The 27,155-nt window shown below is 31.9% G+C and overlaps 2 protein-coding genes across 2 annotated transcripts; one reads left to right on the top strand and one right to left on the bottom strand.

Annotated features, from left to right (window-relative positions):
• The first annotated feature begins 13,266 nt into the window (after nt 1–13,266).
• LOC108322657 (dof zinc finger protein DOF5.7-like) lies at nt 13,267–14,852 on the top strand. Its single transcript, XM_052871360.1, has one exon. The coding sequence runs from the start codon at nt 13,522–13,524 to the stop codon at nt 14,548–14,550; it is 1,029 nt and encodes a 342-aa protein (XP_052727320.1). The 5' UTR covers nt 13,267–13,521; the 3' UTR covers nt 14,551–14,852.
• Nucleotides 14,853–18,660: 3,808 nt separating this feature from the next.
• On the bottom strand, nt 18,661–22,694 carry LOC108322662 (L-ascorbate oxidase homolog). The gene is made up of 9 exons (XM_017554818.2): nt 22,574–22,694; nt 22,210–22,351; nt 22,005–22,114; nt 21,644–21,914; nt 20,465–20,564; nt 20,004–20,355; nt 19,343–19,714; nt 19,184–19,262; nt 18,661–19,094 (listed from the first exon to the last, which is right to left on the bottom strand). The coding sequence occupies exons 2-9, from the start codon at nt 22,342–22,344 to the stop codon at nt 18,888–18,890; spliced, it is 1,626 nt and encodes a 541-aa protein (XP_017410307.1). The 5' UTR covers nt 22,345–22,351; nt 22,574–22,694; the 3' UTR covers nt 18,661–18,887.
• Between the last annotated feature and the right edge of the window lie 4,461 nt (nt 22,695–27,155).

Raw genomic sequence — 27,155 nt, 5'->3', positions numbered from 1 at the left:
TCGTGTATATTACATGAGAGCATGAGATAATGTACGGGAGAATTTTAAAAGTGAGATAGGAGGAGTTGTATAAACAGAGAAGGCTCCATATGAATATCTTCTGTTATGTTTTATATGTTTCCTCTAGATATAAGTTTATGTTCTACAAAACTTTAATATATAACTTTTGAATCATATTTTAAATACGTATATGATATATTAGATGGTTGTTTTGTTTAATAACAAATATTAATACTTTAAATTAGTAGAGTAATTCTATTAATTTTGGGTGTTACATGTAAAATATAAGTGTTATTTTATTATCTTTCCAAAAGATTGTATTTAGTTAGAAAATTAATTACACAAAGCCTTTTTAAATTTTCTCTTAAAAAATAACTCAAAATATACTCACGTTTAAAAAATAACAATTAAAAATATTCTTAATCAAAATAATTAATTCAGTCTATATAAACAAAGGAAATTTTCTATTTAATATACGTATTTCATATATTTATTTTATCTTTATTATATATAAAAAGTACAAATAAATTATTGAAATGGTAAAACTAACTTCACACACATTTTAATAGTAATTACATCAAAAATTATTCACATACTTTTTAACAACATAATATGAGACGATCTGTCCTTAATTTGTTATATAATAATAATCATTGTGTATTTTATGTTCTTAAAAGAATGTATTAAAAAAAATAAAGTATATACAAGTCGAACCAAATTAGGAAGATAAAGAATGAAACTCTCAGTTCTTTTGAAAACAATGAAAGAACAAAAAGGCCCAAACAACGTAGATATAATGCAAAGAAAATTGCTTTTAACACCTCCATAATTATTTATGGAATGATAAAATGACTTTTTAAAATCCTTATTTTTTTCGGAAAAATACTATATGAAACTAAAATAAATTCTAATTATGCAATCTATTTCTTTTGTTACTTCTAGGCACCAAACACAACAATAAAAAGAAACACGGATACAAGATAGGCATGGATAGGACCAAAATCAAATACACACATTAAACCAAAATTAAACACAGTTAATAAGAACAACAAAACAAAAAAAGAGTATGCTTTTCTGTAATATATTTGGATTATATATTTTAAAATATTTATTTACAATTTTTTCAGTAATGTCTTCGAAATATTTAATCATTTTTTTCCATTATATTTTTTAATAGTATGTTTTCACAAGATTTTAAAAATGATTTTTTTATCAATCTACTATAATAGAGAGATGTAGAAAATAATCATAAAATAATTGTCCAAAATGCATCGATCCAACCCAATTTTCTAACTTCAATGTGGCCCAACTCAGCCAATAAATTTACGTGGTTCTATCTTAAATAGTTATGCTTGCTTAGAACCAACTAACATAAAACGATAATGGTTAATCGTTAAATCTAAAACCTTAGTGTTTTTATGTGATAGAAAGTACATTCTTATGGTTTTGTTTTTAATTTAGTGACAAACTGATAACATTTAAGTTTTTATTTTCATTATATCATTTGATAAATATTTTATTCTATTATTATAATGTTCATTGTTAAAGTAACGACATTTTTCTTGTAACGGCCCATTGTAGAATCAAAATACTATCAAGAGGTAATCACATAACTATATCAAATGCGTAAGTCTAGTATAGAGTTTATAATATAACGTACAACCCTCTTCTAGATTTTAAAATATAATAAATGATATTTTAAAAAAGAAATAAAGGAGTAACTTATACACATGATATATTTATACTAAACTATCCACATCTCTCTCCTAATATAGACTAGCATGGTTCCTATTCAAATTCTACGTTATTTTTTACTCTCGTGAAGTTCATGATCATAAAAGAAAAATAACAATACCATAAAAAACAATAAGATAAACTAAAGTTAATTTAAAACTTACAAATTTTAAATAAAAAAGAAAATATACTAATAATTTTGAAAAGTAACTACATAAATTTCACAAATCCTATAAACTACATCCATACATAAAAACTATTATAATCCACTCATATATTGATTAGTACCCTTAGACTAGGCACATGTCATTACTCATTTATTTTTGTCTCTCAAAAGCTATAACTATAACATGTCCGGGCATCTACTCCATCTATAAAGCATGATAAGGTAAATTTCATATATTACAACCTAACTTTTGTCGACTCACTCTATATATTGTTTCCATGGACTCTTAACACTAGTTATTTTCATATATATATATGAATCCGATTACTAGTAGAGTCAGAATGATCTCATTTCAGTCTCTATCAATACAGTACACACAATACAACTATAGTAGTATTCCTACCCTAAGAATCACTACTGCTTCATTCCATACCCATTATAACAAAAACTACCAGATTTAAATTATTTATATAATTTCATAATAGTGAAGTCTCGCTTAATGAAGTCATGTCTTAATCAATGAGTGTCCCCTAGGAGGGCACTCGCCTAGTAACCATAGTTCTCACTCGGTGAGAAGACTACCCTAATGTTCTTTAACTTTACTTAAAACCTTTTCGCTCAACAACATATAAGCTCGCCCAATGAGAGAATATTGAGACTAAATTCTTAAAAAGTTCTCTTAATGAGACTTTCTCGCTCAGTAAGGCAAGCACACACCTAGCTCTCAGTATTCTAGCATTCTTATACTAGCCCAACCAAGCTTTAGTTTGCTCAACAAGTATACCCCCTTTGACTACTTTTAATATGCTCGCCCAACGAGGAGTTACTCACCCAATGAATCAATACGTTGTAGCTTTCTAACTTGCAAATTATGCACTCTCACTTAGTGAGTCATTTGCTCGCCTAGTGTGTTTGCATAATTATGCAGGTGAGTTTTGATGCCAAAGTACTCATGACTCACTTGTCCAAAATTTTCATCCATTTTGAATTGAAAACATGCACAATCTTAGTTATCAAACAACAAGTTAAGTCAAGACATCAAATCAGTTTAGAGATAGCATAGGATAAATAACAAAAATCAAAAATCAAACATTTATTCAATAAATCACTTTATACATGTAAATTCATCATTTTAAATAGATTCCACATAACCAATTTCTCATAAATCATCGTCATTCATTAAAATTCATAAATCATTAGTGTAGTTATAAATTAAAACTAGTTTCCCTTACCTGTTGTAGAAGCTCCTTTCTTTATAGTTGCTCACAAACACCATATCAACGAACTAAGCATATCACTAGCATCAAATTCAACAAATATTCACTTTGAGAATATTTAAGGCACATGTATGGTCATCCTAGCTAAATGTACCTCAAAACGTTAAAGTGCCTCTAAAAGGAAAAGTAAACCTGTTTTTAATTTTAGTCGGACAAATATGAAGAAAATATTGTTTAGGAATTTATCCTTAAAGAAAATAATGACCATAATAAAGTATAGGATGAGTTCATCCGTGAACACTTGCCAATCTCACCAAGCCAATGAAGGATGGTTCATTCGTGAACTCCTACTGCTTGGTCCAAATGAAGAATGAAAGAGGTTGGTGACTCATGAGTTCACCCGTAAACCCCTTGTCAATCTTGCGCCGAGCCAATGAAAGAAGTTCATCCCTAAACCTCTACTACTCGATACACAAATGAAAAGGGTTGACGACGAACAAGTTCACTCGCAAATTTCTTCCAACCTCATGTCATTTACAATCTCTCACCGCACAGGGCGTCATAGTAAAGGCGCCTAGGTGCTCAAGCGATCATATATAGGATTTGTTTTATGTTTACGTCAAGACTTAATTGATCGTCAAGTTGATTTAAGGTTTGTGAGGCGTTAGCAAAAAGAGTTAAAGTCAAGTAAGAAACAAAAACAACTAACAATGACAAGGGATGAAAGAAATAAGATTTCATTATCTCTGGTGAATCATAAACAAAAAGTCATATGGCTGGCAGTCAAGCTGTCATGTACAAACAACAAAAAGACTGTTTATTCGTCAACCATTACAAAATGAGCCTCGCACAAGAGGACTTACCTCTCTTGGACAGGATGTTCGATAGAAATGCATCAAGCCCCCTCCATGACAACCACTATGTGTCCTGGAGTAGCAGCGCCAAGGGCAGTTGGATGTATTCGCCCCTTCAATGTCGCATGTGGGGGCGATCTTTTTTATAAGGCCCTTCTTTAGATTGAGGTCATCAAAATCTGAAAGAAAACAAAGAATTTAGCCAAGTTAACAGTGATCGGCCAACAAGCATAGGTAAATAAGACATTTTACCAAACACCTCATTACAAAGGTTTTTAGATCCAAGTCAATTGACAAGAGTCCAGAAAATGAGGCAGTGAGGTAACTCGTCGATTAGCTTCATGGCTTCTACCTCGACCGATGTCATTATCGCCTTGTACCATGAGGTTGTTTTCCTTGGATTCTCAATCCAATATAGAGAAAACTTTGGCCAATTGACCTCGTCAAAAAATTTGGATCGGCCAACATCCGTTATTCTAACTTTAAAATACTTGGTCTTGAACTACTTCAATGAGAAGGTGTATAAAGTAAACATCCACATCCCTTTCTGGATATGAGGGAGACACACCCCTTTTTGACATTGGGGCAGGTGCGAAAAAAGTGTAGAAAGATAGGGTGAGTGGGAGTGATGTTGAGAGTCGTGCATAGCACCACGAAAGCTTACATAAAGGCCCAACTGTTTGGGTGAAGCTGGATAGGAGCCAGTTAAGCTCGCTTAGCACGCCCATGCGAAAGTTATCAAACGGAAGGCGAACAAGTAGGTCTTTGAACAAACTAGCATACATGAAGGAAAAAGTCCATTCCATAAAACACCAAGTTGTTTCCTTTACAAGCAATAAGATATAAACATTCGACATTAGCGGGGCACTTGACGAAGCAAGTCCACTCGACCCACTATTGCAATTGACGTCCCATGTGAAAGCGGGTGACATGTTCTCCCATCTCATGGGATGCCCAATTGTAGCTCTCAATGACCGAGAGTGATTGAATGATCACGTCCTCCTCTTTGGCCGCATCAATCTCCAATATGGCGTCAGTCTCGACAGAAATGACACGTGCGACTTTGTTAACATTTATTATGTCAACCGAGTTTGTCTCTCGCTCGGTTGATCCAAAATTGAAGAAGACACTGACAATGATACTAACGATGATGACACATCATCATCATACATTTGACTACTCCTTCTTGCAGACCCCTCAGATGATGACAGTCGACATTATTACCTTAAAGCAAAAGAAGCACTGGATGTTCAGTTGGCAAGGGAAAGTAAAAGGCAAAACTGAAAATGACAGGGGAGGGCCGACACATATTTGTAGCCAAAAACTACCTCTCAGTCAGTTATCCTCAATCGTTGGATCAACCTAGATTCAACAACTCACAACTCCTGACTCTTTGAATTCTGGCTGTCGTGAGATTCGAAGTGTCATGCGTCTTCCCCTAAATGGTCATATTTTCAAAATTTTGAAGGGTTGTTAACTGTTCAACAGAACGGTCTAGAGGCCCATAATATGGACTAGGTCGATCACCTTGAAAAGATTGAGGCAGACACTCATCCCATTACAAACCCCTTAGTCAGTCATACCAGACTTGGGCTTGGGAGTCCTGTGTATCGTATGACTGTTTAGTTAGCCACATATGCACAACTAAACTACCACCAAGACCAGATGAGCATGAGTCTGACTAATCGGTCAATTGTCAAGAAAATTAGTTCTAATACTAAGTAACTTAAAATAAAGTGTTATTACTACCAATTGAGCCGTAATTAAGTTATCACTAATCAAATGTCAACTCTGAAATCTATAAATATAGGTTTGAGATAAGGAGATAGGTGATTACATTTAGTGCACCGTTAAGATTTGAGGTAAGGAGATAGGTGATTACATTTAGTACACCATTAATATATTAGCTGTCAAATATTAAACTAACATTGACATTATAATACCTTTTACAAGTGTCCTCCGAATGGTTTGACGAACAACTGTAAGAGATTTGTAGTAAAAAACAACTTTGAAACACCTTTTACAACTTTTTGAACATTGGATAATTATCTTGACCTATATATATATATATATATATATATATATATATATATATATATATATATATATATATATAAATACACAGAAAGTGAGAAACAAAAGATAGTAAATTATTATGTTTTTTACTAGTTTGTTTAATCTGTTTTACTATTTATCTTTTGAAATTTGGGTAAAGTTACAGTTAGTCTTTCACATGTAGGCTCCACAATCCAAACCAAAATGATGGGCTCCATATATCACTTTTTTTTTGTTTTTTTTTTAAATTTGGACAAAAACAAATAACAATTATAGTGTAGTTGTGCTGTCCTTAATAATACAAATTTGTTCCGCCATAGAATTGAATGCTTTTATGTTTGTAAAGATTAGGTCATCATTGCACTGCGCCAATTATTCATCATCGCTAATTATTTTTATGTCATCTTCGATTAATATAAATTAGCATGTGAAAGATCTTTGATGAAACGCCAACTATCATAGCCTCGCTATGCTATTGCTGACGCACACTCCTAACTACCTTTAGTTTCATCTTCTTACATTTCTTTAGATTATATTAGATTTTGGATTTTGTGTGCATCCAAATCCTCTAATGTTGTTGTTCCTATTATATTATTATATCAGTTTGAAACTAAAATTACCAAATCGGCTATGCTTCGTAATTTTGGCTTCTTAAGAAAGAATGAAACGCTTCGATAATTTTGTGACTGGATGCATTGAAAGGAAAGAAAGCCTTTGAGAATTCTCTGCTTTACGTTTAAAATTAATTCTTCTCATCATATACATGTTTCTATACAAAGTTACGTACCTCAAATATATGTTTAATGTTTCCAAACCAATTATATAAAAAATGAATTTTATATTAACTGCATTTCAGTCTGCAACCATAATTAAGGGCATAATATTAAGGTTTTGAAGTTTTTAATTTGCACTTGTTTTATACATGATCAGAAATGCAATAGCATTACTGATATCTGTCTGTAATGGTCTTCAATATTAAAAATTTAGAGTGTCTAGGGCTTGCGCCTAAGGCGTAGTAGTATAATCTGTTTTTGTTAAAATTTAGTTTTAGAGAAGTTCACACATGCTCACAGACTTCGAATAGCTGATACGGTTGGGAGTGAATTATTATTATAAGAATTAATGAGATACAGGAAATCTTGGTCTGGGGATCATCAGAGTATAGTCACATGGGAATTGTGGTAACTAGAAAAGAACTGAGTTATTCTTTTAATATAAAACTAAGCTAAAGATGGTTGGGTTAAATTAGTTAACTGTGGGTAACAAAGGCTGCTTGAAATTTAAAAATCCAAGAAGGATGAAGATGAAGTCGTAGATAGCAGCAAGCCTTGGTAAGCGAAAATTCTCTTAACAGTCACCTTTGGTCGTCATGGTTTTTTGGTTGTCAGAAATTCCTCACACAGGTTCGTCCCCAGTCCAATAAGACTCCAACCCATATTCCAATGGCATGAGGTGATCTGGTACATATTGTATTTTCCTCCCCAAAACAAAGAATCTTGTCCAACCATATCTTTTGTCAGGTGTGACCCCTTCCTTCGCCTTCTCACTCCTCAATCAATCTCATTGAGGAATGTGGACGCCTACCTATGTACATGTAATTTTCCTGCTTTTAAGATGGGGACCACCCAGTATGGAGGAGAACGAAAGCTACAACTAAGAACAACAACCATCAAATTATCTATAATATACACTTATTTCTTCTAACTTTCACTCTTTCCCATACGCATAAATTACTTTCTACACACAAATTCATATATTTTCCTTAGGGCATATCTCCCTGGGTTGCCACAAACATATATTAAGCTATTCACCAAGTACTGATCGGTAGGCGCAACATCGTTTTAAATTATGCTGTGCAACTGTAACGTAAAACTTTTTTAATCTGATACAAAGAATGTTAGTTAGCAAGGTAGGTGAAATTAAATCGAGACTTAAATTTCAGTTGTTTTAAATATTCATGAAACCATGTTTTAATCAGAATTACGTTAAAAAACAAGTGTGAGGAGAAAAATAGGGTAGGCAATATTGAGCATGCATGCGTGTTTTGGCAGTGATAAGAGAGAGGAGAGAGATGGAATTGTTTGACATGGGTGGATATGGACCATGCAGGGTCTAAAATACATTGAGATGCAAGCACTTTGATCGAAGGGAGGAAGATGGGCTAGGGAGTCAGATACATTGGAATTGGCATAGAGAATTAATAGTTGGAAATGTGAAGGTGTGGATAGAGCATTATTAGGTGTGTGGAGTGAGTGGATAAGTGATTGCAGCAGTGTTTGAGGATTAGAAGCGTACCTATCACAGTTAAAAGGGGCGAGGCGAAGGGAAGAAGTGGGAAAAAAAAGAGGAAAAACAGAAGAAAAAGACGAAATAAGAGGAGCCCTGGGAAAGCTGTAGTGCTGGATAAGGGGAGACATGAGTAGGGGCCCATCTATAGGAATGTGGGATTATATCCCATCCCATCCATGCATTGTAGTCATGTCCTTTCAAATTCATACCTACCTACGTTTCTTCACTGTATTCCCCTAAACCTTATACACCAATACTAATGGATTAATGAAAAACACTGCTCATACATTATTATTATTATTGTTTATTAATCAGAGATGCATCAAACCTTTTTTTTTTCATCAACTTAAATTATTTCTTTCTTGTAAGAGAGTGAAATGCTGTGAAAGGTACTTACTATAGATGAATTGCAGAAAAAGTTGAAGATCATTAGGCGCCAAGTGAAACTAAGTTGATGGAAAATAAAAGGAGAGAGAGAGAGAGAGAGAGAGAGAAAGGAATGAGATGGTGGTGAGGGTCAGAGTGGGAGGCAGGGCCCTTGACGGCGACCACAGGGTATAGTATCAATGTCTAGGTGCCCGCACTGCCCGCGTTGCCCAACATGTACATTCAGAGTTATTTGTTCTCGTCTTTACCCAAAGCTGGCGTCGTTTTCCGCTTTGCCCGCCCAATCGGAACTTTTGATTTTTAAGGGAATAAAGTTTGCACACCAAACCAAACACAGCACTAATGAAATATTGTAATGAGAAGTAACATAACATAACATACCCTTCTTCATCATCCTTGGTAATAGCTGCTACATACTACTATGTTTGTATTATGTATGTACCGTAAGGACTAAAAGGCATGTCGGTCTTCTCTTCTCTTCTGATTTCTGAATTCTGCATTCTCATAAATCTGACCCACTCAGTCTCTGTCTGCCTCTCCGGACGGCACGCGCGCTCAGGCTATGCTATTCGTTCATTCTGCGATGCATACAGTACAATATACATTACTACGCTACACTACACACCACATCACATCACATTTCAGTATTTCGATCCCAATAATTGACATTCCCAGTTTTTGTTTTCGTGCTGCCTCACCTTTCCCTTTCGCATTCTTTTTTTCATTTATTTATTTTTTCTCTTTTCTTCTACCCTCCCAACGTCACATTATCTATCTCTCTCTCTCTTAATTCCTCTACCTCATTAACTATCTGCTAGGTATTTTCATGCACGCTTCCCAGAAATACCATGCATATATGCCAATTTTGCTAGTCAGATTCAAATTCCAATTGTTACAACAACTTGTTTTCGTTTTTATATTTGGACAATGTTTTGATTTGGTCAATACAAGGTCATCACTGCAACTTTTTAAATCGGCTATGTTGGGTTGTTCAACATTCTTCTATGTGATTTTAACAAGTAAATTTTCCAGTTTTGGCCCCCATCTACACTGCCTTTTCCAAAAGTTTCAATCAAAGGTGAAAGCAACACTAATTCCCTTCGATTAATCAAACCGTCTAGTTGAATTAAAACAAAATAACATTGGATTGGTTCTGTCCGATCGATATAGATTTTAATACATAGCCAACTCTGTTAATATTAAATTCGTTTTAATTATATGTCAAATAAATATTTTAGAAGCCTAAGACTGGTAGATAATGAGAGATCACCAAATACTGATTGGTTACTTTATATGCTTTCTTATATCTTAAGTGATTAAGATTAATTTGTCATTCATCATCGACAATGTCTCTCAATCAATCAAAATCTTGATTGACAAATGGTTCAGCGAATCCGAAACACATAGACCCCTCCTTTTCGAAGAATCTCCTCCTTCCGTCTCTTGTGATCGCATATTTTTGTTTCTCTAACTAATTATCCTTGACTTTACGTTTTCAGAATTTTCTAGGTATGCAAATGTAAGTGGTTAGAAGCTTTTTCAGACCAAGACCTCAATTTACACGAGTCAGCTTCTTCACATGATCATCTACCTAATTGTCATTAATATACAATATTTGGCATAATTCGCCCAATAATATATGCTTACAAGTGATGTCGAAACACAACTTGCCACGTTACTATAAATTGATGTTTAATCTGTCTTCTAGCTTTTAGATAAAACAGTATAAAGTATTATGACGGATTGATTTCGTGGCTGCTCCTTTTCGTCATGGCGAATAGAGAGCATTTTTTTATACGCGATGAAGAATTTCTACGAACTCAACACCTTTCAATCAATTCAACTAATCGTATCAGACTGAGACCAGAATTAAGGAGTTATTCTGCAATAAAACCTCTATTACGGTGCACATATAAGCGCACCGCATTTCCGTTAATAGGGCACCAATTCCTTCAATAGTAGTAATTAGCGCAATTTATCATCATTCATTATTCCTCGGTTTTAAAAAAAGTTTTATAATTGATGGTATTTTTGTTTTTCATTTTCAGAATATAGTATTCACCATTCAACCAAGTAACTGTCTCCATCTAATTGTGTTTGGTTGTGGTAGAAGCAATATGACTCTAGACAAATTTTACATACCTATTTTTGGCTAAGATCAAAATTGACGTACCTATGAAATTATAGGATGGAATCTCGACTTTCCCAAAGAAAATAAATATTATTATGAAAAAAACAAATCAAAGTACCGGAAAAATTAAGGAAATTATTATTAACAAATTATTGGCTCTACTAGTACGTCAGATTCCAACAGATAGTATTATATCTCCATAGATACAAATTTGTGGTGATGATTTAAGTTTCATATTAACTATTTATCTCCTTCATCACTTGTTAGCTACATAGTTTTTTTTTATGAAGTATTAACATTTATATCAAACATTTTGCAATATCTATTATTTTTCGTTTTTCACATAAAAAAATCTATAATACTTACATTCGTATTTCTAATGGTCTATCTACACCTATAGTTATCCACGACGATTTACTTTTTTTTTTTTCTAGATTAAAGCATCTTTCAAAATGGGCAATTTATGCGATGTAGAAATAGCAATACCTTTTTTATATAGTTCACATGCATTTTTATTTTATTTTTACAAAAAATCAATCTATAGAAAGGTTATAAAAAATAGTAAAGACAATCAAACCTTTTTCTCTAATTATCTAATACATAATTAAAAGTGATAATTAAAATGTGTGAATGGATTGATAGAAATAAAGTTGTATAGAAGCAATAGTATAACGTATAAAATTAAAATAAAGAATGCAATATCTGCAACGCTTCACATTCTCTGAATCGCGCACTGTTGTTGGTCTTGTTAGGTAGAGTGGACCAGAGAAAGTAGAATGGTGATAACAAACATAAACAGAATCATTTGCAAGACGCAGCTGCCAATGAACGTACACGGTTTCATATTCCAATGTTAGAATTTCATGCAATTTCCATATGCTTTTCTCGTTCTTTTTATGAAATAAAAAAAAAGGGGTATCTGAAGATGACGAGTTCTGAGGGTGAGTTGAGTTCTCTGAGGGTATATTCATAATGGAGATAGAGGTCTTGCAATAAGCCATAGAGAAAAGATTCATGTGATGAAAGAATGGATGAATTGATTGCTTGTTGCATCCTTATTTTGTTTGTTGTTGAGCATATAACTGTGAAGTATAGTATAGGGTATAGGAATGAAGTTTAAATATTTGGGTGTGTGATGAGTAGCAGAGAGAGGACAATGGGACATGTGTTTGTTCTGGCCAGGGGGAGTGAGTGTGGGGAAGGGCTGAATTGAAGCCATGAGTTTCGGGCGCGCAGTGGCTCTTTCTTTTAGTTACTATACTTGTAGGGACAATCAGCTTTACACGTACTTCCACGTGACTAGCCCTCACCTTGAACTTGTAATCATCGTTTTTGAACGCAGAAGAATCTTCATCCACATAAAACCCTCAATCCCTTCCTCCATAAGCGCCAACAAGTACCACTCTTTTGCAATACTTCATCACTACCCAAATTTTTCTCTCTATCTTTCCTTTTCATCCTATCATAACACTTCAATCTACGCAACTACAACAAATATTTACACATTTAATGCATTTACGGAATATCATTGTTTCCAAAGTGGGGGAACAAAAAATATATCCTTCATCCTCTACTTTTTCACTTCTGCTATTATATTATTATCGATACACGAGCCCGTTGATTCATTTAAGAAAAACATCTGCTAACTACCCACAAATTTACAGCCACGCCATTTTATATGCAAATTAAGAACGAACGAAAGTTTTTATTATTTTTTTGGACACAATAGGACATGAGTTTGGAACTAGAGACTTTCGTAGTTGTTAACTTTATACGTGGAAGCAAAACACATCAGCAGCGAAACGCCCAGTCCATAAAAGAGAAGCACGTTTTAGCCATATGCGTGTAATAGGAAAATGAAGTCGAATTCAAATCCGTTGTCTGCAAGTTTCTGTTGATATGCGAGCAAAAAGAAAAGGAATTCAAACTGTTTGGATGCATAGAAATTAACGAAGTGTCTTTACTGGTACTGTTTACTCATAAGTGGGACAAACAAAATGATTTCATCCCTTACATAATTCATAATTGATTCAGCAAAGACCGCACGTATGATAGAATGAGTAATGATCAGTGCATTAATAAACCTCTCCTAACTGAAGTTGGAATCATATAAGATCGAAAGTAATAATTAGCTTAAGAAAAAAACTATTGTTTATTATATATTATCACTTGTAGTCAAAATTTTCTAACACCCAAAATGGAAAGTGGAAACTGAACGTTATCTTTCTCTGGTAGAAATTGATTTTGTGAAGTCTACGGAGAAGATGTTTTTCATAATAAAGTTGATAAGGTATTTTTTTCTTGAGATTTAAAACTGATGGGTATGATTTTATTTAAGGAAAGGTAAATTTGTTGTGAGTGTAAAGAGTTGGCATAGAGTGTATAAATATGTATATATTATTGGGAGCCCCCAATTCTATATATTCTTTGGCAACAAGAGTACCTGACTGCCAACGAAGCTGTCCTACTAGCAGCATAAAACAACGAAGCTGGCCAATTGAATTCCCAAAGGCGAGTGTCATCATACACTTCTACTCCTCTCCAATCTATATACTCTTTAATTCTCTCTCACTCATACGCAGAGCAAACCCACTTTCTTTCGCTTTTCTTTCTCCACTAACTCAAAAAGCCTCGCCACCCTTTTGCTTTTCGTTTTTGGATTGTTGTAGATCCACCAAGATAAAGAAGATGATCCAAGAACTGTTGGGTGGAGCTAGCCTCATAGCACCAGAAAGAAAACCCTCCATTAATGGAGGGGGTGCAGGAGGAGGAGGTGGAGGAGTTCTACTCCCAACTTCACCATCTCCCTCTTCTCTTCCTTCTTCCTCAACTAATAATGTTACCCTCACATCCACCACCACAACAACTACTCCTACCACCACCACCACTACTCCCACATCGGAAAATCAAAACCTCAGGTGCCCGCGATGCGATTCATCCAACACCAAGTTCTGCTACTACAACAACTACAACCTCACTCAGCCCCGCCACTTTTGCAAGACGTGCCGCCGCTACTGGACCAAAGGTGGCGCTCTCCGCAACGTTCCCATCGGCGGCGGCTGCCGGAAAAACAAAAATATCGGCGTGGCGAACTCAGTGGCAAAGACAGCCTCAACCAAGATGAAAGCCGTTGCATCTGAGCTTGGAAAATCACCAGGTTTCGGTGGGTTTGAAGTTGAACACGAGCTTCCACCACCGAGCCAAATCCTTTGGGGTTCCCCCCAAAACACTCACCTTCTGGCTCTGCTGAGAGCTACTCAGAATCAAAACCCTAACCCTAACCCTAGTCCCATGTCCATCAAGGAAGAAGGGACCCTGATTGGGCACATGGTGAGCACTGAGCCCTTGGTTTCAAATGCGTTGCTGAATCACCGAATCTTAGGCTATGATGCGGTTGCGCAAGTTCCTTCGCTTGGTCTGTTTGGGAGAAGCAATCAAGATCAGCAACAAAATGGGGGGTTCCTACTTGGGGAACATCACAACAGTGGAATTCACGAGATTTACCAGAAGCTAAGGTCATCATCGGCTAATAATTATTGCGGTGATAACTCGTCACAAGTGTTTATGGGGAACATGGCTTCTAATTATTCCTCTTCTGTGTCCAACAACATTATGGAAACAACATCGGTAGCTGGGGGTGAATTCGGATACTGGAACGGTCCAACCTTTTCGTGGTCTGATCTTCCAACAACGAATGGCGCCGGTGCATATCCGTAACAGAAATAACTGTTTTTCTCTCTATTTTGTTCACCGCTTAAATTTTCTTTTCCTGTTAGACAGTAGCATAGTGCTCCTAATTAATCACTTTGTATCTTAAGAGTTTGGTTCTTTTGTGGTTGCTTTGGTTTGGGTGGTATATGAATATGGATCTAGCACTTTTTCAGTTCTTTTCTCACTAGCCTTCTATCTTTTTTATTTTTTGTTTTTGTGTAAGTTTGGTTAATGGTGTGCTTGGCTAAGTTATCTATGGTTATTTCGAGGACCAGAGTTCAAAACTGAATGGAGAATTTTTTAATGGTTCATATTACTTTCCACGTCTCTGGATTTGCTAATGTAGTTTTGCTTCTTCCAAATCGACTTTTCCCCGAGTCTTAATTCCTTCACCTAATATAAACGAGAATATATGTATATATGTATGTATGTATATCGATCGATAATTGTAAGGAGGAGAATACAAAAATGTAGAGTAGATTGTTACTGACAATAAATCGGGAAGGTGAGAGGTTCTTAAGAAAAACAATTTTCTAAGGCAATAAGAAAGAGTAAAGTTGGTGTGTAGAAGAATATATGATCTTGGTATACTAAAAAGTTTAGGGTTTTTGTTTTGGTGTGTGTTAGAAGGAGGTGGTGGAGGCGTGGTGGTGGTCCTAGTGGGTAGCATATGCAAATGCAAGAACTTTGTTTTGTTACGAGAAATCGACGAATCTAAGGGAAAACCAGGCTTTTGCAAGGGTTTCCTGAAATAGCATTAGAGAATCTTGGAATTGGTAATGGGAGGAATCCATCTGTGTCCTTACAGAGAACAGTGAGCACTTATGCTATGCCTGACTTCTGTTTCTCCGGTATTGTCCAAAATTTTATTTCCTTCTTCCAGTACTGACAATATCTATCGAACGCACACGCACAATGTTGTGTCTGGATTCTGGAACTAGCTGTCGACTCATCTTGATTCTTGGTATTCTAGTCAGTAATGCGAACCTATCTAACGATTCTAACCTATTATGAGTGTCTCACACGTTATGTGACAAGAACCAGTCACTCAGTCACATGCAAACAAGTAATTCTAAATCATTACGCCGACTCACTAACCTTTCGTGTTTTTACCACAGATTCAGAACCTACTCGCAGATTCAGAACCTCTTCAACCTTCAGAAAATATATCCGATCAGTAATGTGTTGTAATCATGTATGCCAAAAACTGAACTCCGAGAAACAAAAGGGAAAGCGAAACAAAAAGAAGAAACCAAATGGAAAGAGAACTTGTACTGTTTGATTGAAAAATAATAATTTTATTTATTTTTAATACTATTATATAATTATTTATTGTTATTATATATTAAAGAAAATAAAAAAAATAAAATATTTTGAAACTAATAATTAATTATATTTATAAAATATAATCAATTATGATATATATATATATATATATATATATATATATATATATATATATGCTCCCACACATTTGTTTTCGTTTTGTTTATGTGAAGACATTCCTCCATTCAAACTATCACCATCCCCCTACTTTTCTACTCGTTGCTGACCTCTCTCTTTCTCTCAGCACGTCCAAACCACGCTTAAATAAAGATAAGTTAGACTAAAAGCTGAACTGCCAAAACGTAGTTATAGTGTCCCTCTGTGATGATTCTCAAATAATAAAAAAGAAAAATCAGATAAATTATGTGCATCTTTAAGGCTAAGCTTTCACATATTTGATTTTGGTACCACTTCAAAATGTCTCTTAATAAGAAATGTATCTTAAATACATAAACCTATGTGTATTTCATATTTTATCCGATATGAAACTTTATTTGTACCCAACATTACCATTAAGCATTCAATTAATGGTAATTTACATCATAAAAAAATATAAATAATAATAGTTTTCATGATCATACAACAGAAGAAAATAACTTACTAAAATACGAAGAATAAGGTGATTCATAAATCTGAGAATAGGGAAGCAATATCGTATCGAGAAATGGCTCTAGACGAGGAAGAACATTGATTTGAACAAGAAACCATGTAACTTCTGTCCATATGGAAATCATCTGAATCATCTGAGCATCATAGATCTTCTCCATTTTAGTTGTTCCAGTCGCCAAAGACAATACCAAGATTCTGGAATATTTATTATGTTGCAATACTTCATTCACTATTGCTTATGTCATACATTTTTGTTATGTTTGTGGGTATTAATTTTATTTAAAAAATTCATACAATTTAAAGAAAAAAAGATTTTGCGTAGATATTTTTAAAAATTAAAAATTAGAAGAAAAAAATGAATGTATGTGTAAAAAATTATTTAGATAATAAAAAGTTATTAGAAAGTGACTTTCTATTTGTTGGAATTACCATTGTAAAAGTCAAAATTTATTTAAACAAGGACTAATTTTTATCTAAAATAGTTTTATCCTAACTAGATGAATATCAATGTATGCACATCAATACAACAAATAATTTAAATATATATGGATTTTTAGTCTTTTATTCTACTATAATAGGTCTCTCTTATACTTATCTAATCATAATATAATTGTAACAACTTAATTCATCATTTTCTTAGTAATAAATATGTTCATACATATATAAATATGGTCTATATTATGTAGAAAAGTTTGTATGTGCACATTCAAAATTGTCAGAAAAATGTGGAAAAAACATGGTGAGTATAAAAGGTAGTATTGGTAGTCAAACAAAAAAAGCACAACCCTTTGAATGTGATGGAGAGAAGTGAAGATATGAATATTTTGAAGGAAGAGAAGAGAAAGACAGAGAATGACGAAATGATGTTGCGTTAATTAAAGAAGGGATTTTGAGTTATATATTCGTAATAACATTACATTGGTATTACGTACTTTAAAATCAAGTTTTAAAAAGAGACATTTTAAAACTGATTTTTTATTTTTTTTTACTAGTGATATGTCATTGGTTTCATTCCGAATATTATACCATGCAAGCCTTACATTCAAATAATAATTATTATTATTGGACCATCCTACTTTCCAATGAGGTCAGGTTTTCGGTTCAAAACTAGGCCTACTACAGCATTTTAATTTATTTTTTTACTATTGACAAAAAACTATCTAAATTTGATTGAGAAATGGAATAGCAAAACAAAAAGATTAAAACTTAAGAAATCAATTATACAAATAAAATAAAAAATTATAATCAGATATGATTTTGGTAATTACTAAAATAGTGTACGAAATGTATAACCAAATAATAGAAGAAAGATTACATTAAAAATGTCGAAAGAACAAACACCAGTGAAATGATATATTAAAATATAATATAAAATAATTATAACAGAATCGATTTAATTCAAAATACAGTAATAATTTTATAAATATTAAAAAATAGATCGAAATTGATTGTAAAGAGAATATATAAAATGGGTTATAAAGAAAATTCATTTAATATATTTTTTTTAATATTTTGCACGGAAATCCTTTTCACTCAAACATTGCGAAGGAAACTGTAACGAAGTACCCTGGTCATCGCGTGGTACTTGCAGGCAATGTTGGAATTGTGGGTTATAGGAATTGAGGAAGACGAAAAAGATAATGAATACTTTACTAATATTTTCTGAGTGTGGTGATCTACTACAATGTGACGATGCCGTTCATAAGGTCTAGCACTTGGCCTCACTAAATAATAACTAAACAGTGATGCATATCATGATATATTAGGAAATATGAGAAATAGAAAAACGAAGAAATCATAAGAGACCATCTACAAGATACATTAAAAATATTCAGAGATATCTTTTTTTTTTTTTTTTTGGTTTTAAAGTTGCTTGCATGGTGGCAAGCATGGAAGACCATTAATGTTTCTGCTGTGGTATGCCTGGGCTACCCATTAAAGGTTGGATGTTCCTTTTTATGACTTCATGCCAATCTTTCTCACTACAGTATAAACTGATTGCGTATGGTTTTTTCACTACAGTTAATTGAGATACTTTACATAGAATTTATACATACTTGAACTATATATGTTTTATTAATTCTTTATTATCGATAAAAAGATTATGATAATTTCTTGTTCATTAAGAATTGGTTGATCTTGTAATAATTGAAGTCGAAACTCGTGAGGATTAGGAAGCAAGGGAAAAACACTATGTTTTTTTATTATGATTAGAAGAAATAATAATCTAATACAATGGACGTCATATTGAGTGAAGGCTTACATTCTCTTACATTTTTCTTGAACAGTCACACCCTCGTAACTGAAACTCGTAAGCAAAATAATGATAAGAATGAAGAAAAGTGAAAATCCAAAGTTACAACTTATGCTCATAATGACATGAAATTATATATAAACCCATTGTGAGCCTATGATTTGGGGAGGTGTTTAGCCTTGCCACAATACAGTACATTGGGAGGGACAAGAGTCTCAGTGTATACACTTTGCTCATTGCTCCACACCCTCAGATACAAATCTTGTCCCAAATACCTTCTTTCCCAGATTGCAGACCTCAAATTCCACATACCCTTATTGTCCAAAGATACCATTATGGCACTCCACGACTTTGGATACACCTGTCATTGCATACATGCAACCGTTTAAATATATACTCTAAATTTCTATTGCTCTTCAACGTAAAATAATATAACTATAACACCCTCACCTGAACAGTGTATCTACTAATCCCATCAATCAAGTTGTAAGTCTTTCTAGCATCAGGGGTCCACATGCCATTGTCGAATCTAGATATTTAGATTTGGTTAATAAATTTTGTCATGAAGAAAATGAAGTTTAAGAAGAGTAAAAATTAGTTATATCCTACCCAACAACATAGAAGCTAGATCCATCCATGTGCCAGGACTGAATGTAGTTTTCGTTGTTCTGGAAGACTATTTCTACAAAGTCATGGAGGGTGAATCCTATGACTGATGTGCCTAGTTTGGCGAGGGTGCCCTCAGGAGGAGGAACATCTTTGATGGTATTGAGATCAAAGACACCAGGGATGTTATACCAATCAGCAAGCTTCAATGGGGTATTTGGATTGACGTGGGAAATTCCATTCACTGCATATCGTAGCTTTCCATCGATTTTGGCTTCGGAATTTGCCAATATAAGTGTCCTTACAACAGGGATGGTTCCGTAGTGGAATGAGCCCTGAGGATTTGGTCGAGCTGCATTTGCTGTCAAATTCAGTCTTTAAACAAAAGTAAACAAAACATAGTCAGAAGATTCCCAATCGAAAACAGTGCAACACTGAAAATAATGAAGTAAAATGTTTCCTCTTAAAAAAGGTGAAAGTGATATATGTGAGCAAAAAAAAAAAGGTGTATTTACATTTCAGCTATTTTAAGTATTTTTCTTACAAATGTTTCAAAATTAAAATTAAATTTTCTTTCCTCGAAATAAACACATGTATTATTTTACATAACATTTTTTTATTTATTTTAGAGGAGATAAATTTTGTAAAAAAAAATATACAGTACCTGATGGTTCTAGCTTGGTTTATGGACCATTGTACATCATTAGTTGGTGGGCCTTCAGGCAGTGGAATTGGGGACTTAGTGTTGGAGCCAGCATAGCGAAGAGTTGCTGTGGTAGTGAGAAGATTGGGCCCAGTAAAACGGGTAGATGCAATAATGGCGTAGTCAGCAATTGAGCCATTGAGTGTGACCAAAACAGTAAGAGATTGGCCCACATGAACATCAAGGGAGTTGTAGGAGTCCATGATTGTATGTGCACCTTCAACTTCGATGAGCTTCAAGTCATGCCCCTGAATCCTGAAGTTAAACGAGGTTGATAACCCAACATTGGACACCCTCAACTTGTATGTCTTCCCTGAAAATAATAATAACCATGGATTAGATGGAAATTGAAAACTATCTCTATTTCATAGCCATAGGATGTGAAATAAAATAACGTGGTGTTTGTTGATGGAAATGGTTACCAGGTAACCCAGTGAATACCGCAGCATTCTTTTGGCCGTTTATGAGAAGAGAATCGGGATCAGGAAGATTTTTCCCAGAGTCCAATTGTCTTCTTAACTCCTGAAAATCAAGATTATACTATATATTATCTTTGCATTTCAAATCTCAAAACTTTTTGGATGATTAATTAATGATATCACCATACAAGTTTAATGGTTTATACATTGTTGGTAAAAAAAAGTTTTGGTAAAAAGAAGTTCTGTAGTGAAAAACTGTACTAGTTTATCGATTAATTTATATTATTTATATAAAAAAATTAAATTATTAGTTAAGATGTTACATTAACTAAAAATAAAATAAATTTATTATACATAATAAATATAATTTTATTTTAAAAATTAATTTTATAATATTGAATTGGACTAAATTCTTCTAGATTTTATTGATAAAATCACATAAGTATAAATTTGAGATAAAATTAGAAAAAACAAGGTAAAATGGATTGTCATATTTTGGTAAACTTTCTTTCCTCGTATGCTAATAAATGCAGGAAAAGTTTATACATAATAATAATAACATTAATAATATTAAGTATTACAATTTATAATAAAAATATTATAAATACATTTATATTTTAATAATAAAAATAAAAATAATAAAAAATAATAATATTAATAGAAAAATATAAATAACAATATACACATCAATCAAATCACCGTATCTTGAATAAACTTTCTTTTCATTTCTCACCAAACAAATAAAATCTAAACAATCTTACATCATTTTTTTTTCCTTCAAATTTACTCATTTTTATTTTCTAAATTCATCTTTTTATCTATACATAATGTAAAAAAGTCTAATTTTTAATTTTTAATATGATATTAAAATCAAAATTTATTTTAACAAAGTTTATTATTTATTAAATTTATTATATCAGTATTATTAAATATCGTTATCAGATTATTACCCATATATATATATATATATATAAAAAAAAAACTTGTCTTATTTATTAGTTAGTTTAGAAGACTAAATTAGTGGTTAAAAGCTATTGTACAAAGGCTTTTTTATATTTATAACTAAGTTAATTACATTAAGAACGGAAAAATAGAAAGATTATTTAGGGAGAATTTTGAAGTATAATAAAAAAAATAATTGAAGTGATAGAAAGCAATTTAGGAAAGTGATTATTCGCTTACTCTGTGGTTCAACTTGTACCAATCTCCAATGAGCAGGGTGAATTCTCCATCAGGGGCAGGATATGGTATGGATATGACAGATCTTTGCGCAATGTTGAAGCCCCCAAAACCACCAGCAGCTTTATGGATTTTGGTTGATGGGAAATATGTGTAGGTTCCCACTTGATCTTTTACTTGGAACTTGTATGTCCAGTTTGAGTTTGGAGGAATTGGACAGTTGCTTCCCAAAACTCCATCTTCCCATGATGTTCTTCTTTGTTTTATACCACTCCTGTTTTGCATTACACCCAAGGAATCAAAGCTTGATGCTTATGCACTCAGTTTATAAAGTAATTAAAAATAGTGGGAAAAAATCACTAACCATGTAATCAGGAATTTTTCATCCAGCTTGTTGATCACATTCACAACGATATTGTCATTGGTGATGGCTTCAATTGTAGGGCCCGGAAATTGACCATTGATAAGAATGCCCTGGTAAGAAAAGCAAATAAATATCATATTCATGTACACTTTTACAACAACATATCAAAAAATGAGATTTTAATACTCATGGAAAAATAACCAACCGGTTGTGGAAAACCTAGAGGATAAATTGTTCCGTTTGTAATTTCCCATGTGAAGTACAAATATCTGTCTTCTGCAATAACTGAGAGAGCACCCCAGCAAGCCAAAACTCCAAGAAAAAACGACGAAAGATTCATCTTGGCGCTGTCAAATTTGGAATATCATTTAGTTTTCAAAATTCACATTCCATCGGAGTACAAATTGTTTTGATCTCGACAGTTAAAATAATCAATCAACAAAACCAAACATCAATATGTTGTATCTATGTTAGGAAAATGATATACTTTACAGTATATATTCCATGTGTTAAGAAACTACGTAACAAAGGAATGCATTAGGAGTTCAGAAGAAATTTTGAAAGCATACCAGAAATCTAAGCTCCTCTTACACAAGAGGAAACCAAGATGATGAACTGATATGAAGATGGAGAATAGAGTTAGTCACGCTACCTAATATATATATATATATATATATATATATATATATATATATATATATATATATATATATATATATACAGAGAGAAGTGCGGAATTGAAGATGGTATGGAAGATGTGCCAGAGTGTGAAGCACAGGAGCTGTGTACGCAACATATAGCACCAATTTGTACATGCACATTGTTCTCTTTAATTGGCACAACTCACATAACTTTCTCAAGATAATAGTTTAATATTGTGAAAAGCCCATGTTACGAAGTTGACTAGAATTTCTTGAAACAAGCAAGACCACCGCGTTAAAGAAAAATAATATATATTATTGCTTTTCATTTTGGTATAGGTTATTCAAATGGTTTCCGTGTGAAAATGTGAAAGCAAGATGAGTTGGCTTTTGTGCTAAGCTTGAGTCCGTGGTGGCCGGAAGAAAAGATCCACCGGCTGCGGCGCATCAAAGAGCGGATGCTCATTAATTAATAGAGTAACTTCTACTATCCTCGTATTGTATCCAAATCTATTTTATATCATATATCCTGTTCTTGTTTCTTCAATTTGAACTGAATTTTCATTTGATTAAGTAGATAAAAATATAAATGACTTGAATATTGAGTATAGTTTTAATTTTAGAAATCGTGTAAGGTGTTGGGATAAACTTAAATTTTAAAGTTTTATTAATAATTTTTATTTAAATTTTATTTTATTAATTTTTAGTATAGTAATATTTAATTGGATTTGATAAAAATAAAATAGAGATATGTAATTATGATAGATTAAACAGATTTTATTTTAAGATAATTAATATTTTATTTTTAGATTTTATTTTTATTTTCATAATATTATAAATGTCATTACTATTTAAAGTCTTTAATTATCAAATGAATAATAAAACTCAATTTTAAGAAAATATCTGAGTGTCTACTTCAGATTTTCTTAACCTAGGGAAGTAAATAAAATTTGATGACAATGCGATCGAAGAGTGTGGATCTATGTTGGAACTTTTATTTTTCATTCAGTCAACTTGCATCTTGTTTCCTAACTTGTATTCCGGAAGCTCACATTCCCGCCATAACTGTGTGCACATGAGCTCGTAAAACGCGACGTTGAGTGAATATAATAGAATGATGGGGAAAATTGAATCCATATATGGATCTGAACTTCAACAGTTTTGGGAACAATTCTTGCTTAAAAATCCCATATAAAAATTCCCTCAATTCTAAGACCAATTGTGTGTGGTTATGGGTAACATCAAAACTAGCAAAAGGTGATTTTCATGAGATTACAAAGTGTCATACCCAAAGACTATTTACATTCCGATCTTTTCTATCTTAAACAAATATAATCACTCTGTCAACAATAATCCGGACAATTAGCATTAAGTTAATTATAATTTAGATAATCAATCATCAAACTAGTAACAAATCTCGAGACTAAATAATCAATCAAACGTCTCAAATATAAGTCATTAAACTCAAGCAGTATCTAACAAATTAAACAGCAACATATCAAACTGAATAATTTGAACAAAATCAAAATAGATGAATTCCAAAACCGATTAACTTAAAGTTAAAATATAATTATTTATTTTTAAATCATAATTAAACCAACCTTAATAAAAAAACTCACCACAAATATAAATATGAACCCGTACAAGTTTAGAATACATATTTGTTCGATCATGTTTAATTCTGCATCATGTTCATATTGCCACCCTGTCAAATTCGAGGATGTATCTATCAAGCTTTTCATGTAGTCATGACGTGAAATATTGTGCAATTTGTCTTCGTAGATTGAGTCTTAGGTGCATGTGTACCAAAAACTCATAAAACCTTGATCAAATTAACTATTTTTGAGAAGAATAAAAATACTGAATGATTAGTAATTGTCAGAGTTTTATTGTAGGAGATGGACATTGTACCTCTTGCAATTAATAAATAGAAGTCAACTGATCATAAATGATTAAGTCAACTCTAGAAACTTCACTCATGTTCATGTCAAGCAAGTTAAGTAGAGTTAATAATAATATGGAATAGATCCAAGATCTGATTTCCTGGGAAAAGGGAAAAATGAATGGAATTACAGTACCTTTATTATTTAAGTTTTCAAGAACGAGCTTGGCATATACAAGTATTTAGCTTCTGGATCATCTATTTTCCTTTTTAGTTTCGTTTAATCCTCTATTTTTAATGCTTTTTTTTCTTCAAATTTTGAAAGAGTCTGTACTCCTTAAAATACGTTTTCTAACAATTTATAATCACTATTAAATATAAATTATCACTATTAAGACTAAAAGTGATATAATTTTATTTATTTAGAAAACCTTCAAAAAATATTAAGAGATCAAAATTATATTTTTTGTTAACTTTTGTCACCTAGTTTTATTTAAAGGCAGTGTCTTAAACATGTTTATTAACCCTCTTTTCTCTACTCTTTTATTCACTCTTAACAAATAATAAGCTATCTATTAATGGTTTTGTACAACCTTTAAAAGGTTGAGAAAATAATCCATATATCAATACTTATTTAGCTTATTCACAAATAATTTTATCAAATCTAGCCATTGTAAAATAATAACAATGATGATGACGATGGATTAGAATAAATTTCTACATTTACTTTTATAGAGAATTAATGATTCATCTACTATTTTTGAAACTCAATAGATCATATGATAAATACTTAATTGATAAAAAATAATAATTTATCCATTTTTTTCATATGATAAATAATTAAGTTTACTTTTTAGAGATATAAAAAAATATTTTTTAAATAAAATTATTGATTTTTAAAACCTTGTAGATGAGAAAAAAACAGAAGATTTTTTCTAAATATAAGAAAAAGAAAGTGCACACTTAAATTTTCATGACATAATGGCATTAATTAAGATATTATTCTCTCAATTTTGGTGAGCATCATTTGTTCAACCTCAGAGCTCGTTAACTTGGCTTCACTCAAGGATATTGTCAACATGGTTTCGATTAAATCAGGAACAATATGGTCTTGTTCACTTGAATGGATTTAGGAAAGAGTGATTGAGGAGATTTGAGAGGATTTGAAAGTAATTTTTGTTGTTGTTTATTTGAGTGGATTTGGAGGTAAGTGAGAGTGAATTTGGAAGTAAAGTTTGTGAGAATTAGTGTAGGATTTGATTGACGTGACAGATTAAAAAAATTTACTTCCAAATTCACTCAAATAAACAACAACAAAATTTATCTTGAAATCTTCTCAAATCTCCTCAATCACTCTCTCCTAAATCCATTCAAGTGAACAAAGCCTATTGTAACCTTGCATTTTATTGATCCAGATGCTCAAGTGAATCTTAATTGAACAACTTTTTATTTATCCCCAATCAAAGAATCTTAACTTAATTTTAATTAAAGTATTTTTTTTCTAGTATGAACTAAGTAACTTTCAATCAATATTTTTAAACTAGTTTTTGTTGAACATCTTTTAATTAAACTCATTGTATTTTTTCATGAAGTTTGACTAAAACATCTTTCACTTAATTTTGGTCATAATATTATTATTTTTGTGAATGAATTGAATTTTATTTATAAAAAAGAAATTGTCTCCTAACAAACTCATAGATTTCAAATTGTCTCCTAATATTTTTGGTCATAATATTATTATTTTAACTTTTTCTCTTTAACAAACTCATATATTTCAAATTTAAAATCTAAAACTGTGAAGCTTCACCAAATTTCATCATCTTTTTATATTTGTCTTAGTGTACATTTGTTGAAATCCATTAAAAAGTAGTAAATTTCAAAATTTATTAAAAATGTCAAGGGATATCAAAATTCATTGAAAGCTTTTACAAATTTTAAAATTTATTGAAGGTCTCAGGAAATTTTACACCTTACTAAAGAATTTATAAGAGACCTTTAAAGAATTTTGAAATCCATTAAAACACTTAACAGATTTCAAAATTCGTCGACACTCCTAATGTATTTCCAAATTCATTAATAAATTTTTTATTCTTTTAAATTCTTTTCTTCAACATCTTTGTTTTTAGTTTTTTTTTTAATTATTTATTTTAATTTAATAAAATATATTATAATATTAACATTTTAATATATATTAAATTATATTACAATATTAAATTAAATTAAATATTTATTAGTTTATAAATTTAAAAACAAAATTTAAAAGAATATGATAACGAATTTTCAAATCTGTTTAACATATTTTTCTAAATTTTATTTTAATTTATAAATACATAATTATTTAATTTAATTTTAATATTTAAAAATAATTCAATATATTGATTCTTAACAAATTAATTTTAATAAAAAAGATTAGTAAAGCATAACAATAAAAAAGATAAAGATCAATAGATTAGAGAACAAAATAACAAAAGATAGGAAGGAATAAATTTGAAAAAAGATTTAAAAAATAAAAACAAATATAAAGAAAATAAGTTGATTACGTTACTTTTTCAAAATAGAATTCAGATTAAGATTATTGTTCAATTAATTGTTGTGTTAGATTTTCAAATTAATCAAAATAAATTCTAA

This window comes from Vigna angularis, chromosome 1, assembly GCF_016808095.1.
Source record: "Vigna angularis cultivar LongXiaoDou No.4 chromosome 1, ASM1680809v1, whole genome shotgun sequence".
NCBI lineage: Eukaryota > Viridiplantae > Streptophyta > Magnoliopsida > Fabales > Fabaceae > Vigna > Vigna angularis.
Note: the sequence above shows the minus strand (reverse complement) of the source record. Positions and strands in the feature narration are given on the sequence as shown.